The 14927-nt window shown below is 43.7% G+C and overlaps 1 protein-coding gene across 3 annotated transcripts in view; it reads left to right on the top strand.

The window, feature by feature from the left end:
* The first annotated feature begins 419 nt into the window (after nt 1-419).
* Nucleotides 420-14927, top strand: part of LOC126537840 (uncharacterized) — a 54799-nt gene continuing 40291 nt past the window's right edge. Inside the window, exons 1-3 of one of the 3 annotated variants that reach the window (XM_072287535.1) lie at nt 420-622; nt 6553-6704; nt 13569-13607. In XM_072287535.1, coding sequence (XP_072143636.1) covers nt 6695-6704; nt 13569-13607 — 49 coding nt within the window. In that variant the 5' untranslated portion in view covers nt 420-622; nt 6553-6694. The remainder of the gene's footprint in view (nt 623-6552; nt 6705-13568; nt 13608-14927) is intronic. The other 2 variants (XM_050184914.3, XR_011893647.1) reach the window with 2 other exon arrangements.

The raw sequence follows: 14927 nt of genomic DNA, 5'->3' as shown, positions 1-14927 counted from the left end.
CACCTTTGGGAGTTTCTCGGGTAAATGTTACTTGACAATAGATATATGCAATGCTAGCTCATACTTGTTCAACGAAAAGGACTCACGCTTTCAGAAGAAGGCAATGTGGCGCCTTTTATTGGCCTGAATCCGTGGCCTTGCGCGGTAGCGCTCAAACAAAAGACAACTGCTAGAGTGTGTCGTGAACTGCTTAGCGGAAAGCTACGAACAATGCGCAGTGATGTTGTCACATTGCTCATTTTTGAAAAGATTGACAATGTAGTTTCGGGAAACTTGATAGACAGGATCATTGTTTTATGTCTGAAGTCCTCTAGACCTCAAAGGAGTGATGCTTAAAAAAGGTGCACTTTGTTAAAGCCTCAGTGACCTATATTAAACAATACTAGCAGTGGATGCGGTTACCAAGGCAGAATATTTTTATAGTCTTGCTGCTCAAGTGCTTGATGACACCCGCGTATTTTTTAATGGTCGGAAGGAGGCAAAACGGATAGCGTGATAGCTATCCGGAGAGATACTCGAATACTGCCGTCTAAAGTGAATATAAGAGGCAACGCGCGTCTTCCTATTACTATGCATTCGTGTGCCGTCGTTTTTGTCTTCTACATTATATCAGGCATTTTGGGTGAGTATATTTACTCTCCGGAAAATAGTCTGATAGCTAAGCTAACGCACAGCTGCATTATTTTCAGTTTACGAGAAGGTCTTTCGGCAGTGATTGCTTGCACAAGCTTGATGCGAAACATAGACCACGCTATAATGGGTGTTTCGCCTGCGACAATCTCTAATAACTAAAATCAGGGATTCAAAACAATAGCATCTTGGTGTGCCGCAATTTTTTTAGAAGATCTCTTACATGAGAAATTTTGGTTGATTTCGGATGAGCTATGTTTTCACAGAAATGTCAATCTACCAAATTGATGTATCTAGCTTATGATCATGTTGCAGTTGATTAATTAAAACCATTGACTGGTTAAGGCAGGTTTACTTATAGGTAGTGCATAGTTAGCACCACTTGCATTATTCTTCCATAAAGTAATAAAAAGGAGAACACACTGTAGAAACGCCACTGTTTTCGTTTTATTTAGAGTGAGGATATAGGACAGCGTTGCTGATAAAAACAATATTACTATTATAACACTCATTTTCCATGAACCTTTCTCCATGCTGTTCTATTGAATTACATTGTCAACATGTATAGTTAAAAACATAACCTTTCTGCTATCATTCTACCATTCTACTTTGGTTTTTGTAATTATATAATAATGTTTCTAAAGCACCCATCTATTTAAAAGGACTCCACATAGTGAAATTTTCACTTTCCATGGATTTCAGCATTTCAATATTCAAACGATCATTGCTGTTGCGAGGCTCAGAACCTCAACGTCCATTGAGTTCTCATTTGCTTGAAGACCTGCCGAAAACTGACGGTGGTAACTTTCTGAAGTAAAGAAATTGCATAGAACTTCGCCTGCAAAATTAAAACTCAATTACCGAACACTGCAACTCAAGTGACAAAGCAGGCACTCTTTAGTGACCTGCCCAACCGTGTCTGCCCTACCATCTGGTGGCCATATCAGTTGCGATGTCTCATGGGTGGGGCCAACCTATCGGTTATGCGAATATCGCTTTTTCTGTTTAGGACATCACCCAGAAGTTCCTTAAAATCTTTGGAATTACGTAAACGCTCTAAAATACTTGTCTGGTGTGGTTAATATTGAGAGCCTCAAAGGGTGACATGAATGCAGCTCCAGTGTGTATGAAATGGTAATTGGCCTACGCCGCAGGACGATTTTGCTAACTAGTGGCCTCACGCAACCATAGGTCTCTTCAGGTGAAGTTAGGCTTACTCATAAGGAGTAAGAGGTGGCGAGGAGACAGAAATAGGAAAGAAGGAATGTAAATACATATTTGCGACAGCTGAGGAACACATAAGTAGCACATTAAAATACCTTCGAGGTGCCTTCACTGAAAGCATTGGCTTTCCCTAGTCCCAAGGTGGTGAATTCTTACTTCGAGTGGGAAAATCCAGTAGAGGGGAACAGGCACATGGACACTACTTATGACCTGGAGGAAGGGACAGTCGGTAACGGACGACGCTATCTCTTGTTCTGTGTGAAATGAAGGCACATCTCGAGGCACTCTTGCTTCTCTGGGTCCCCGCGACAGGATTAGCAGACGTTATACTACTTTGTCCGAAAAAACCGAAGTGAACTAGTGCTTGATGCCCTGAAAATGTTAATAAGTGAATGGCCCTTACAAGGGCACACATAAGGTTGAGCTTCTAAGTAGATTTAAGGTCGTGGAGATCAACCTCATGGTCATACAGCAGGCTTCTTCAACAAATCTGTCTTTGATATATGCAGCCTCGCGCAGCGCTATTTAAAAAATGACGACAGACATGGAGGCCCTTGAATGGAACGGCTACTTTTACACGAGCGTAGCAGTTGTTATCGTGTGACTTTCACTTTCCTTGCAGGCTTATGTATCGGGACATGTGTTTTACATTAGAAGGATCAACATTTGGATCGAGTTGGTACTAGTTGAACATCTTGAAGCGGCAGCGCTGTCCTGTGTGTTCTTGCCTTCTGTCTTCGTCTTATTGCGCTGCCCCTCCAAGATGTTCAAAATGTGTTTTACATGTTTCTGTAGAATCCGTCTTGCTACATTACTGACAGCGGCGCGCTGTAAAGTTGATCGACAAAAACTGCAGGAATATTTGCATAATACATGTAGTTTGAGCCCAAGGACGGTGTGGTTTAAAACATGCAAAAAATAAGCCTGCGGAGAAGGTTGCATGGTGTTATTCAAAATAAAATTGAGTCAACAGTGAGGGATTTGCGTTGTAATTTAATTTATGACCTTGTCTTTCGCGCTACAGCAAGGAATGAATGGCCATCGACTAGGCATACTTTCTGCCGTATCCTTCTAGCTAGCGTTCGTCGCTGACTGTAATCCGTTGTTGCTAATGCAAGTTTTCTACGCATACCAGAACTATGGAATAATTTTTTAACAGAAAATGTAACCAGAACACCGTAGCTCCACATAGTTATTTCAGGATTAACGTTTGGGTGAACTGCATGAGGACGCGACAAGAAAGGAAAGAAACAGGAGCGCGCGTTATTGACATATGATTTATTTACAAATACAGAGAGCGTACATACTGACGACGCGAGCGCACACGTGGTATAGGAGTGCACACCCAAAATTTCTAGTGTGCATAATTGGCGAGAAGCTAGTGCAAGAAACGCAAATTGGATGGACAGTGCAATCAATCACTAATGGCAAGCACAAGACCACTGTTATAGGGTATATTCATAAGAGTTCACAAAGCATCAAGAAAATTGTTGGAAGGGCCGGTTAGAGGGTTGTTTTGTCGGCTCCCAAGAAACTAGCGTGTCTATGCAGGCTTGTTAACCGAGACGATGCAATCACCTCGAAGGGCAACAAGAAGCAGGTGAAGAAATTGCTGTATTGCCGCAGCGATATTGTATACAACGTTCCTCTGTCGTGTGGTCTCTCGTATACCGGACAGATGGGGCGTTGTGTTAATTCCTGCCGCAGACAGCATTCATGCTCGCTCAGGACCGGCCAAGCAAGCAATCTGGCTTTGCAAGTGCCGACGTGGAGCGGTGGCAAACCAGATTTTACGAACAGCACTATATTGAAGACGTAGAAGAATCGCCTCCCACGTGAAATATTTGAAGCCTACGCAATCCACCAAAGATACTAATGGATCAGCATTCCGTCAATCGATCTGACAAATAAGGAGTTCAACTACCTTGAATAAGCGATATAGATTCATTCTCCGACTAACCACGTGTGTACTCGCATATGCACATATGCTATGTGTATATTCAAATAAATCATCTGTTGATACCCTACGCTCGTGTTTGTTTGCTTTTTTTTTCGTTGTCCCGTGCTCACGCAGTTCACCTAAAATTTGTCCGCAGTGGTTGCTTAGTGGCTATGGTGTCGGTCTGTTAAGCACGAGGTCGCACGATCGAATCCCGGCTACGGCGGCCACATTTTGGTGGGGGCGAAATGCCAAAAGGCCCGTGTACTTAGTTTTAGGTGCACGTTAAGGAACCCCAGGTGGTCCAGCTTTCCGAAGTCCTCTAGCACTGTGTGCCTCATATTCAGAATATGGTTTTGGCACGTAAAACATCGTAATTAAAAGAAAAGTTCACCCAAATGTTAATATGCACCAACGAGTCCGCCTAAATACCCTTCTTCATATTATTTTAGGATATCTCTGCTTCATCCTTTATAAAGATTTAGAAATTCCTGTATTTCCCACATTACATGCTTGTGCACGGTCTCGTTCAACTGAACTTTTAGATATTGTCATTGCATGCAGATGTACGGCCATTCAGCACATAAGAAATACAACCTTTCAAATATCCCACTTTTAGCAGTAACACGAGCTACTGCTTACTTTTCATGGGATCGGCTCTCCAACAAGAATGTCAATATTTTGCCTCCACCTGCTTTGTTGTTCAACCGCAAAGGCTGCGCTCAACGCGCTAGCCGTTTCGCACCTTCATGGCAGTTAAGGAAGCGCTTCGTCCGAAAGTGCAATACTCAGTATTGCCGAGTTGAGAACTGTCTTGATCGCATGCAAGAACTATGCACCGGATCTGACAGAGTCATGTATGACATCATCAAGTGTGACATATTTGACACACTGACACGCACGTTCCCCTACTCGCAGCAATTTTGCACACTATTGAGGCTGCCAGATACCTTCCACCCGCATGGAATGAAGGCAATGGTGGTTTATGCTTGGCAGAAGAGTAAAGACCCTTCCTCGGTGGCAAGTTACCGCCCACTAGCTCTCAATAATTACCTTTTGAAAAATTTATTAATTGGCGACTTATAGATTTCTATGAATTGAACAAAATGCTTGATCCTTATTAGTTTGGCGTCAAAGAATGACGGTCCACAACCGATCATCTTGTGTGCATTGAAGGAAATATTCGTGACGCATCTGTACACAAACAGTTTTTCTTATCCATGCTCCTCTATATAGAGAAGGCGTATAACACAACGTGGCGCTACGAAAATTTGAGAGACTCGTCCGCAATGGGCATCCATTGCAATATGATAACATAATTGAAATCTATTTGTCCAATCGCGCATTCCGCGTCAATATCGGCAATATATTATCTCGTCCATTTGCACAGGAAACTGATATACCACAGGGGGGTGTGCTCAGCTGCACATTCTTTATCGTTAAGATTACCACACTCTGTGCTACATTACCACCGGCCATTTTTTATTTCACCTTCGTGGACTGCATTCAAGTAGGCTTCAACTCCTGCAATCCTGTGAAAAGAAAGTACTTGTTTCCGTTCACAAGAGAGGCATAGTCCCAGATCCTTGTGTAGAACTGTGAGGATAACAAATACTTGTCAACAAAGAGCTTACATTTCTAGGTATTTCACTTGACTCCAGGCTTACCTTCATTCCAAACATAAAATATTGACATGTGGACTTTGACTTTTTCGGGTGAGCGTTTTCAACCATCGAACAAATATTATCGCTCAGCGCGGAACGCACCTGCATGTATCGGATGTTTCTGCAATGTTATCGATGGTTCTATCCGCTGTCTGTTGTCACTGAACCTTTGTATTCTGATTGCATGTATGCGCAACGCGAAGGGTTTAGACGCTTCAGGAAAACACGCGGGCACCAGCGATTACTCTGGAACGTTCCATGGCTGGTGTTTAAAAGCCGACGCACTTGACTGACAGATCAGAGATTTCGCCGGTAGCCGATTGTGTCCGCAGCTATCGTTGTTCTTTGAGTGTCGCGATCTTTCTGAGCGCACAGGTGCGCCCAATAAAACGCTAGTTACGTCAATCACAGTTTTGCTGCCTTCTTCACCGTCACTATTACGTGACAATATCTTAAAGCAGGATGTATAAAATAATGTACTGAAAAATCCATCCCGCACAACATGGGGTAGCCAGGGAAAGTGTTTAATGAATCTCTACAAAAGCCTAATTCGATGAAGCTTGGCCTATGGTGTCGTCGTATATAGCTCTGCTTCCCCGAGGTCACTAGAGACGCCACATCCTGTCCACAATCTAGGTATTCACTGAGCCACTGGCGCTTTCAGAACAACCCCTGTTCAAAGCTTCTGCGTAGAATCAAATGAGGGGTCACTCCATCAGCAGAGAACATATCTCAGCCTCACATATTTTCTCAAAATACACTCTAATCATAAACATCCATGTTCTAATACCGTTAACGATATGACTTGTGCTGCAGCCTTTCTCGCTGCTTGTAGGGAGCTTAGCGATGAAATGTATGTCGCAGTCCTCGAACATCACTTAAGTTATCCAATCAAGCTGTTACCGCCTTGGGAGTACCGCCAGGAGGTAGAATGGGACATTTCTTTTCCAGTGCTTACAAAGCACGCTACAGAGCTCTAAATCAGAATTTATATTCTAAAACTCCAATCCAAGCACCCCTGCACAGAGTTCTACACAGACGCTTCGAAGTCACATGCCGAGGTGTCATATGCAGCCGTTGGTCTATCCTTTTCAGAATGCGATGTACTGTATCCGGAAACAAGTATCTTTGCGGCCGAGGCCTATATATGACTTATTATCCGCTGTGACGCATAGGAGGAAATCAAAGCTCCAAAAAGCAATTATATATATACTCCCTCAGCATCGTGGTGGACTTGATGTCACTCTGTAAGCACAAAAATCCCGTATTTATTGAGCTGTTTTCGGCCTTGTGTAAAGCGTATATATCTATTCAGCATGTCAAGATATGCTGAATGCCTGGTGATAGGGGCATCGAGGATAATGTTCTGGTGGGCCAAATGACCACGTCAGTTGCATCGGAAGCTATTAATGATACTGCTGCTGTCCCTGTCACAGATCTGACCCCTTTCTTAGAAGAAAACTGCAAAGTCACTGGCAACGCCTGTGGGACGCGGAAACAAATAATAAGCTGAACGTAATAAAGTGACAGCTAGGTATATGGCCATCCGCCACAATATCTTTATGCCTGTATGCCATCCGCCACAATATCTGTTGTCTGTATGCTTCAAATATTCCCTAAAATATAAGAGAAACAGGTATGCACATAATACCTGAAACATTTTGCCGAAATTTAGCGCTTTGTTCAAGTTTCCTAATTGGTAGCGGTGACACTGAGTTTTATCAGAAGGCAATGCAAAACGTGCTTACGTCGTTGCGAACACCAAAATACGGACAAATGCGAAGGGTTAACACATACGACGTTAAATATTTTCTTTTGTGCGATCTTCTTTCAACATGCACGCTGATATAGCGGGACGCGGAAACAAATAATAAGCTGAACGTAATAAAGTGACAGCTAGGTATATGGCCATCCGCCACAATATCTTTATGCCTGTATGCCATCCGCCACAATATCTGTTGTCTGTATGCTTCAAATATTCCCTAAAATATAAGAGAAACAGGTATGCACATAATACCTGAAACATTTTGCCGAAATTTAGCGCTTTGTTCAAGTTTCCTAATTGGTAGCGGTGACACTGAGTTTTATCAGAAGGCAATGCAAAACGTGCTTACGTCGTTGCGAACACCAAAATACGGACAAATGCGAAGGGTTAACACATACGACGTTAAATATTTTCTTTTGTGCGATCTTCTTTCAACATGCACGCTGATATAGCACGAAAAGCGAGTGACTGAAAGAAGCAATACTTTGACAAGGAAAGAATGAGGTAGTATACGTTAGGTATGATGTTATTCAGAAGTGCTAGAAAGATTTATTAGTAATCGCACTGGCGTTCTGTATGGGCTATACTTCTTTCCATCACAATGTAAAAATATTAGTACATCCTAATTTACTGACAAGGAAAATGACAAGGAAAAAGGCGACATATGCTTTCCTCGCCACAGTATATGTAGGAGGGGTTATTCTAAAGGGGAGAGGTCGTAAGGGCAGGTGGGTGCAGCAACGAAAGAAGGTATGTTAGCGGCGAGGGTGTCGAATTGAGAATAAAAGACTGCTGTGCACAAGGCCAAGGACATGGCTGTCTGTCAATGACGCATCAACGCCCGTGTGTCAGCCGGCGTGTCAACGGCATGCACAGCCGCCCTCTATTGGCTGTTTGGTTGGTGGGCGTGGGCCATTGTGTCTCTGAATGAGATGATAGAAGAAGCGGCAGAAACCTGTGCTTCTGAAAAAAATAATTATAGAAGAATAGAAAATATAGAAATTCAGTAAATAAATAAATGAATAAATAAATAAAATAAAAAGAAAGGAAAGAAGAAGTAAGAAAAAACGGAACGAAGAAGAAAAACGCTAAGAAACTAAGCTAAGAGTTGTTGCCTATTAATTGAAATTTAACATGGCGAGTAGATTCTAATGCTCCCTTTTAAACGTTTATGCCTGTTGGTTGCAAGAAAAATTAATTATGTGGTTTTACGTGCCAAAAGCACTTTCTGATTATGAGGCACGCCGTAGTGGAAGACTCGGGAAATTTCTACCGCCTGGGGCTCTTCAACGTGCACCTAAATCGAAGTACACGGGTGTTTTCGCATTTCGCCCCCATTGAAATGCAGCCGCCGTGTCCCGGATTCGATCCCGCCACCTCGTGCTCATCAGCCTAACACCATAGGCACTGAGCAACCACGGCGGGTCCTATTGGTTGCAATGTCTTGAACTTATGGATAAGGTATGGATGGATGGATGAATAACTTTCTTGAGGTCCATCGGTGCGCGCGATTAATGCGCAGCGGGCCGCTCCCACGCCGGAACAGAGACGCCATGCCCCTCCGCCGTGACCCGGGGCCGATGGACAGCCCACAGTTGTGCTTCAAGGTCCGAGGTGCGGCGAGCTCAGTCCCACTCTTGCTTGGCGGTCGTGGCCCACAGCGCCAGGGGGCAACCCTAGAGCATGTGAGCAAGGCTAGCTATATCTAAAGTCCCTTGATAATTGGAAAGTACCGCCGCTCTTTGAACTCCGCCGCCGCCGCGCGACCTCCTCGGCTCCTCCTCGCCTCTTGCGCGTCACCCTCAGCAACTACTTTTGTCCCCGTCTTCCTTCACGACGATTGGTCTCCCTGCCGTTGCCATTGGAAACGCGCGGGTCTTGCATTTTGCTTGTGTTTTTCCTTTTCGTTCGCGCCATTTTTCTCCTCACCTGGGCTGGCTCGGCGCTTTAGCTCGGCGTAGCGATCGTTTCACGCTGCGATTCCTGCTCTATGTGTTAGCTCTATGCCATGCTGTTGCGCATTTAACTGCAGCAATAAGCCCAAAGGGGTTATGCCGGTTTTACGATACCACAAGGAAAATGTGACGGCTCGCGCAGGAAGCAGAGGCTGCATAACATTGGCCGAAAGAACTTTGTTCTGACAAAGAACAGCGTTGCTTGCGAGGTGAGGCTTCTTTCTTATTGCTCTTGGCATAGTATCCGGTAATGCGTCATTTTTTTTCATTCTACCGGCCTTCTCACCAGCGTTTTTGTTGCGGTTTGTAGGTTGTATAAAAATGCGGTTGTCCTCAGTATGCTTGATATTCTGCGGTGGTTCCATCACCTCGCACGTCGCAAACTGTTATTCAGTCGGAAATGCAGCACTATAGCAGCACTATAGGAAACGCAGCACTTTCCGCTGTGAACAATTATTTGTGAAGATACAGCCTCTCGATCACGCTTTTTGCCATAGAAATAGCGGCTTGTAGAGGAGCTATTATTTCTAGCTCACGTCGATCTGTGCATCAGTCCGATACAATGAATGCAAGCCCTGAAAAAAGTCAGTGGCAAGCATACCCGTGGAATTGCAGGTGATGAGCGCCAGCTAGTCCACATTGCATTCTTTTTTTAAGTTTTAAGGCGAAAGCCTTTAGGTCTCTATGTTTCAAGGTGGCGTTGTGAACAGAAAATATCACCTGACCTAAGGAACGCCAGAGGCGACCCAAAGCATGTTCACAGCTGTATAAGACAATGATTAGCCATGTTAACTAATGATTCATTAGTGATTGAATTAAGGTGTATTAGGGAGGATTAAGGTGGGTTAGAGCGTATTAAAGAGGATTAAGGTGGATTAAAGTGCATTCAGGTGGATTAAGGTGAATAAATACGGATTAAGGTGAATGAATACGGATTAAGGTGAATGAAAAATGATTAAGGTGGATGAAGGAGCAGTAAGTGGACGCTACAGGCATTACTACATCAGGCGCACAAAGTAAAGATCATGTGGCAGAAAAATTGTCTGGAGTATAGAACTCTCCTCAAAGCTCCTTTTACATCAGTATAGCCAGTTCATACGGCTTTGAGAAAATACCAACCTCCTCATACACATTGCCTTGAGCATTATCGATGCTATTATCAGCATTTCTCAAAATTTTCAACACGACTGTGGCGCGCAACTGGCTCAAAATAGCACGCCTCCATAAGATGCTGCGGCCCGTCTGCGAGAGCACAGGAGAAAAGCGTGCCGTGCGCAGCCGGCGGGCGAGGAGACTCGAGGAGGAGAGTGTCGCTACTTCCAAATTACCAAGGGGCTTTAGCTATATCCTTGCAGTAGCGACACGCATTGTGATGGTGCGCGTCCGGAAAGATCTTGTGCAGGAAGGCAGGACATGGGTGGGTGCTCGTCTGAATCCGCCTGTACGTGACTTCTTGTGCTTTATTGAGCGCTTCATGCGGTAGCGGCATGGTTCTCTTGACTAACATATAATTCTGGGGGAGATCGTTAAGGCTTTTTGTACTTTCTTTCTCGTCCAGAAAGTAAATTTGACTGTAGGATGTAGAGTTTAGGTTCAGCAAAGTTATGACCGGGTTGGTTGAAAGGCTCGGCGATGGCTCTGGGAAGCTTCTTAGCTGTGTCCGCACGATGTCCGTTTAATCTTACGTTCATTGATTGTCCCGTAAGCAGCAATACCGTAAGAAACAATATATCTGTGAAACGGGACAATAAAAGAATGTCACATTAAACGGACATCAAGCGGACACAGCTAAAAAGCTTCCGAAAGTTCTCGCCGAGTATTTCAACCAACCAGGCCATAACATTGATGGACTTAAACTCTACATCTTACAGTAAATTTTCTGTTCTGAACAAGAAAGAAAATACAGAGAGTCATACCTTATTCATAAGTTCAAGACATTGCAACCAATAGGCAAAAACGTTTCCAAGGGAGCGTTAGAATCTATTCGCTATGCAAAATGTTAAGCTATAGGGAACAACACTTAGTTTGGTTTCTTAGCATTTTTCTTTTGTCTTCTTTCCGTCTTTCTTCCTTTTACTCATTTATTTACGTATTCCATGTCAGTATATTTTATTCTATTATATTTTTTTACAAGCACCGGTTTCTGGCGCTTCTATCATTTGTTTTAGAGACGCGATAGCCCACGACTAACATCGAAACAGGTAACAGAGGGCTGCTGCGCCTGTTGGCACGCCGATTGGCCTGTTGGCACGCCGATTGACACACGGGCATTGACACGTGATTGACAGACTGCCGTGTCCCTGGCCTTGTGAACAACACTCCATTATTCTCAATTCGATACCCTCGCCCCTAACACACCTTCTCTCGTTGCCCACCCACCCGCCTTACGCCCTCTCCCCTTTAGAAGAACCCCGCCTATATATAGTGTGGCGAGGAAAGCATATGTCGCCTTGAAGAATAGAAGTCCACTTGTCGAAACGTTGGGTCCTGCTTTCACTTTTTTCGCGTTTTGCTCATGGTCTTCAATTTCCATCTCCCGCCTTCCGCATGTTTTAGCTAGCTCATACGTAGCATCATGACGTAGCATTTCACCAATCAAATAAATAAATTAAAAGTTTTATATTTACGCGAGTCTGTTGGACTCATCGACGAAGCTGAGGTAGTAGATATGTACCGAAATTTTTTTAGTAGTCATGGTTGGTACAACAATAGCTGTGTTGCAGCTGCAACAAGCTTTGCTCTTTGTTTTACTTTGCACTTTGCGTGATGAGCTAGTAGGAACGTGCTTAAATGAAGTCAAAGAAGAAGCACAATTCATCGCAGCTATTCATCTCGGTAATAACTGCATAGCGTGTTCACTAAGAAACGATAAAATCTTTTAAAACTTATTGTGCTTAGGAAATGTATGCTGAGCCTTTTCGTGCCCAATAATGTTCACTCTAACCCTGCCATCTTTCGAAAATATTAGAGTATAAGGCAATATGTCAGAATGTTTGGTTATTTGGCTGGCCCCACAATGATTAGTCGGATAGACATGCCGGCGATACATGGCAGTTTACCTAAGTGGTTGATGACAAATTTATTTCTCATGCTGCTGATTCGATATCCCTAGCAACGGCTGCAGTTACGCCCAGATTCTTCGCTATACTAACACATATTCTGAATGGGCCGCCTTAGGCATATTTATTCGAAACATTGTCTTTCATGTAAAAATAAACCACAGTCAAGTGACGGAAAGATTCAAAACCCCCGTGTATATACTGTTCTCTTGCACCAGCCAATTCAACTTTGAATGGATCCCAGAGAGCACCGTGACCTCATGACGTTCCTCGCTTCCTTTGCTACTATTACGCTTCGCACGCATGGGCTTCAGACGAGGCTTCATGTGAATAATTTTTTGCAAAACCAATCGTTTCGATTGGTAAAATTTTTTTTCGAGTGCAGCTCTTATGCGCGCGTTCCTACGTCGACCGTCGGCTTTGTCTCTCAACCGAGCGAACGAACACAGCGAAGGATGAAAGAGAAAGCGGAGGGCAGCAGATGAAAGGCAGCAATAGCAATGGAGCGCAAAGAGAAAAGTGGAGCAGGAGGGTGTGGAGTAACAATAGCGCAGAAAGCGGAGGAGGATACGGCGAAAGTGTGAGAAGGAAAGCGTAGTGCCGTGCCAGACGGGATTTGCGGCGACGATGGCTGCGAGATGGCGCCAGGGTAGCGCATTTTCTGTATGAAAACAAAGCGCTGCGTGAGCGGAGGCCTCTCTGCGGCGACTGCTATGAGTCGCGCTACGCGTGACCCAGGCGCCACCTCTCGCGATCTCTCGTTTAGCGAAGCGGTCGGGCCACACTTCGCTCACTTCGCTACGTGCCGCCTGAGGCAGATTGTCCACGCCATCCAATACACGCAAAGTGCCTCAAGCGGCCAGTCGCGTAGTTTTTCGCGTGTATAGGCGGGTTTCTTTCAAGCTCGAAAAAAATACATTTACGTAGCACGTATTGAGCTGCAGAAAGCTGTATCGGTAGTTACTTTTTCGTTCCTGTACAATTTTCTCGAGAATACTTTTGCTCTAAATATAGTAATTGAAATCTTGATTAGTAATTAAGACTGATTATGTAATCAGGCGGATTGCGAAAGAAATTGTATCTCCCAGCGACGGCAAACAACCTTTGGTGCACTTACGGGACATTGGTAAATATATTTTTTTTAATTTTGCTCAAGTTACCTGAAACACCCCGTATTTTGTCTGGAGGAATAATGTATGATTGCATTATTTTCACTTCACTTCTAAAAAAAAATGGATATGTTAGTTTATATGCCCTGACAGTTGCGGGTTTCTCGGAGACGTGGCGTGCTGTCTTTTTTGCGCGTCTACATTTACTGTGAAATACTTGCAGCAAATGCAGTGGTTGGACAAAACGCAACAGCCCCGCCTGGTAAGCATATGCATGTTTTTTTACAGGCTGTTTTGTAGAACTTTAACTACAAGTTTACCAGACTCTGACCCATATATATATATATATATATATATATATATATGTGTGTGTGTGTGTGTGTGTGTGTGTGTGTGTGTGTGTGTGTGTGCGTGCTTGGGCGTGAATATCAAGTCTTCTTACTCGCAAAAACTTATATAGCAATTCAGTAGCCACAGCGTTATTACATCAAGCGGGTATTATTTGCGCGGCAAAAATCGCACTTCCGAGATTGTTCAATCTATACGTTGATCAAATATCATTTTGGCCATTCAATTTGGGCACATGTATTGATTAGGAATTTGAAACAGACCAGCAGTGAAATCACTCCTTCTCAGCTTCAAATGAACCACTTTCAATATATCTGTCTGCAAAATTTTTTACGAACTCCATTAGCTATCGTATTATCTTGAACTGCAATATACACGTTTATTATTTTATTTCTCTGAAAAATGTAAATTGAATGACAATGTATTTATACTGCATTTGAGAGCCGAATATTTCGCAAGTGGTGCACACCTTAAGCTTTCCTATGAGCAGGCATCACGTTACTACTTCTTGGCTTTTATTGCTCATTTCCAACATCTGCCCAAAAGTGGAGAACTATAGATGTAATTCGTGTTTTCCTTTTTAACTAGGTATATGAGTATTCGTAATTTGTAGGGGAGTAGTTGTCTCTTTCACATCCGTACTTCAACAGGCGCTACAACAATATGGCAGGCAATCTTTAAAACACCTGCTCGAACTCAAGGAACTTATTGTATATATTGTTACGGTGCATTTGGGTAGGACCATGCGCGCAAGAGCCAACGTAGTCCTCCATATAGAAAGCAATAAACTCCCAATAAAGGTGGGCGTCAGGCAGGGAGATACGATCTCTCCAATACTATTCACAGCATGTTTAAAGGAGGTATTCAGAGACCTGGATCGGGAAGAATTGGGGATAAAAATTAATGGAGAATACCTTAGTAACTAGTGATTCGCTGATGATATAGCCTTGCTTAGTAACTCAGAGGACCAACTGCAATGCATGCTCACTGACCTGGACAGGCAAAGCATAAGATTGGGTCTAAAAATTAATCTGCAGAAAACTAATGTTGAACAGTCTTGGAAGAGGACAGCAGTTTACGATAAGTAGCCAGGCACTGGAAGTGGTAAGGGTATACATCTACCTAGGGCAGGTAGCGACCGCGGATCCGGACCATGAGACTGAAATAATCAGAAGAATAAGAATGGGCTGGGGTGCATTTGGCAGGCATTCTGAGATCATGAACAGTAGGGGAC

Source organism: Dermacentor andersoni, chromosome 4, assembly GCF_023375885.2.
Source record: "Dermacentor andersoni chromosome 4, qqDerAnde1_hic_scaffold, whole genome shotgun sequence".
NCBI lineage: Eukaryota > Metazoa > Arthropoda > Arachnida > Ixodida > Ixodidae > Dermacentor > Dermacentor andersoni.
Note: the sequence above shows the minus strand (reverse complement) of the source record. Positions and strands in the feature narration are given on the sequence as shown.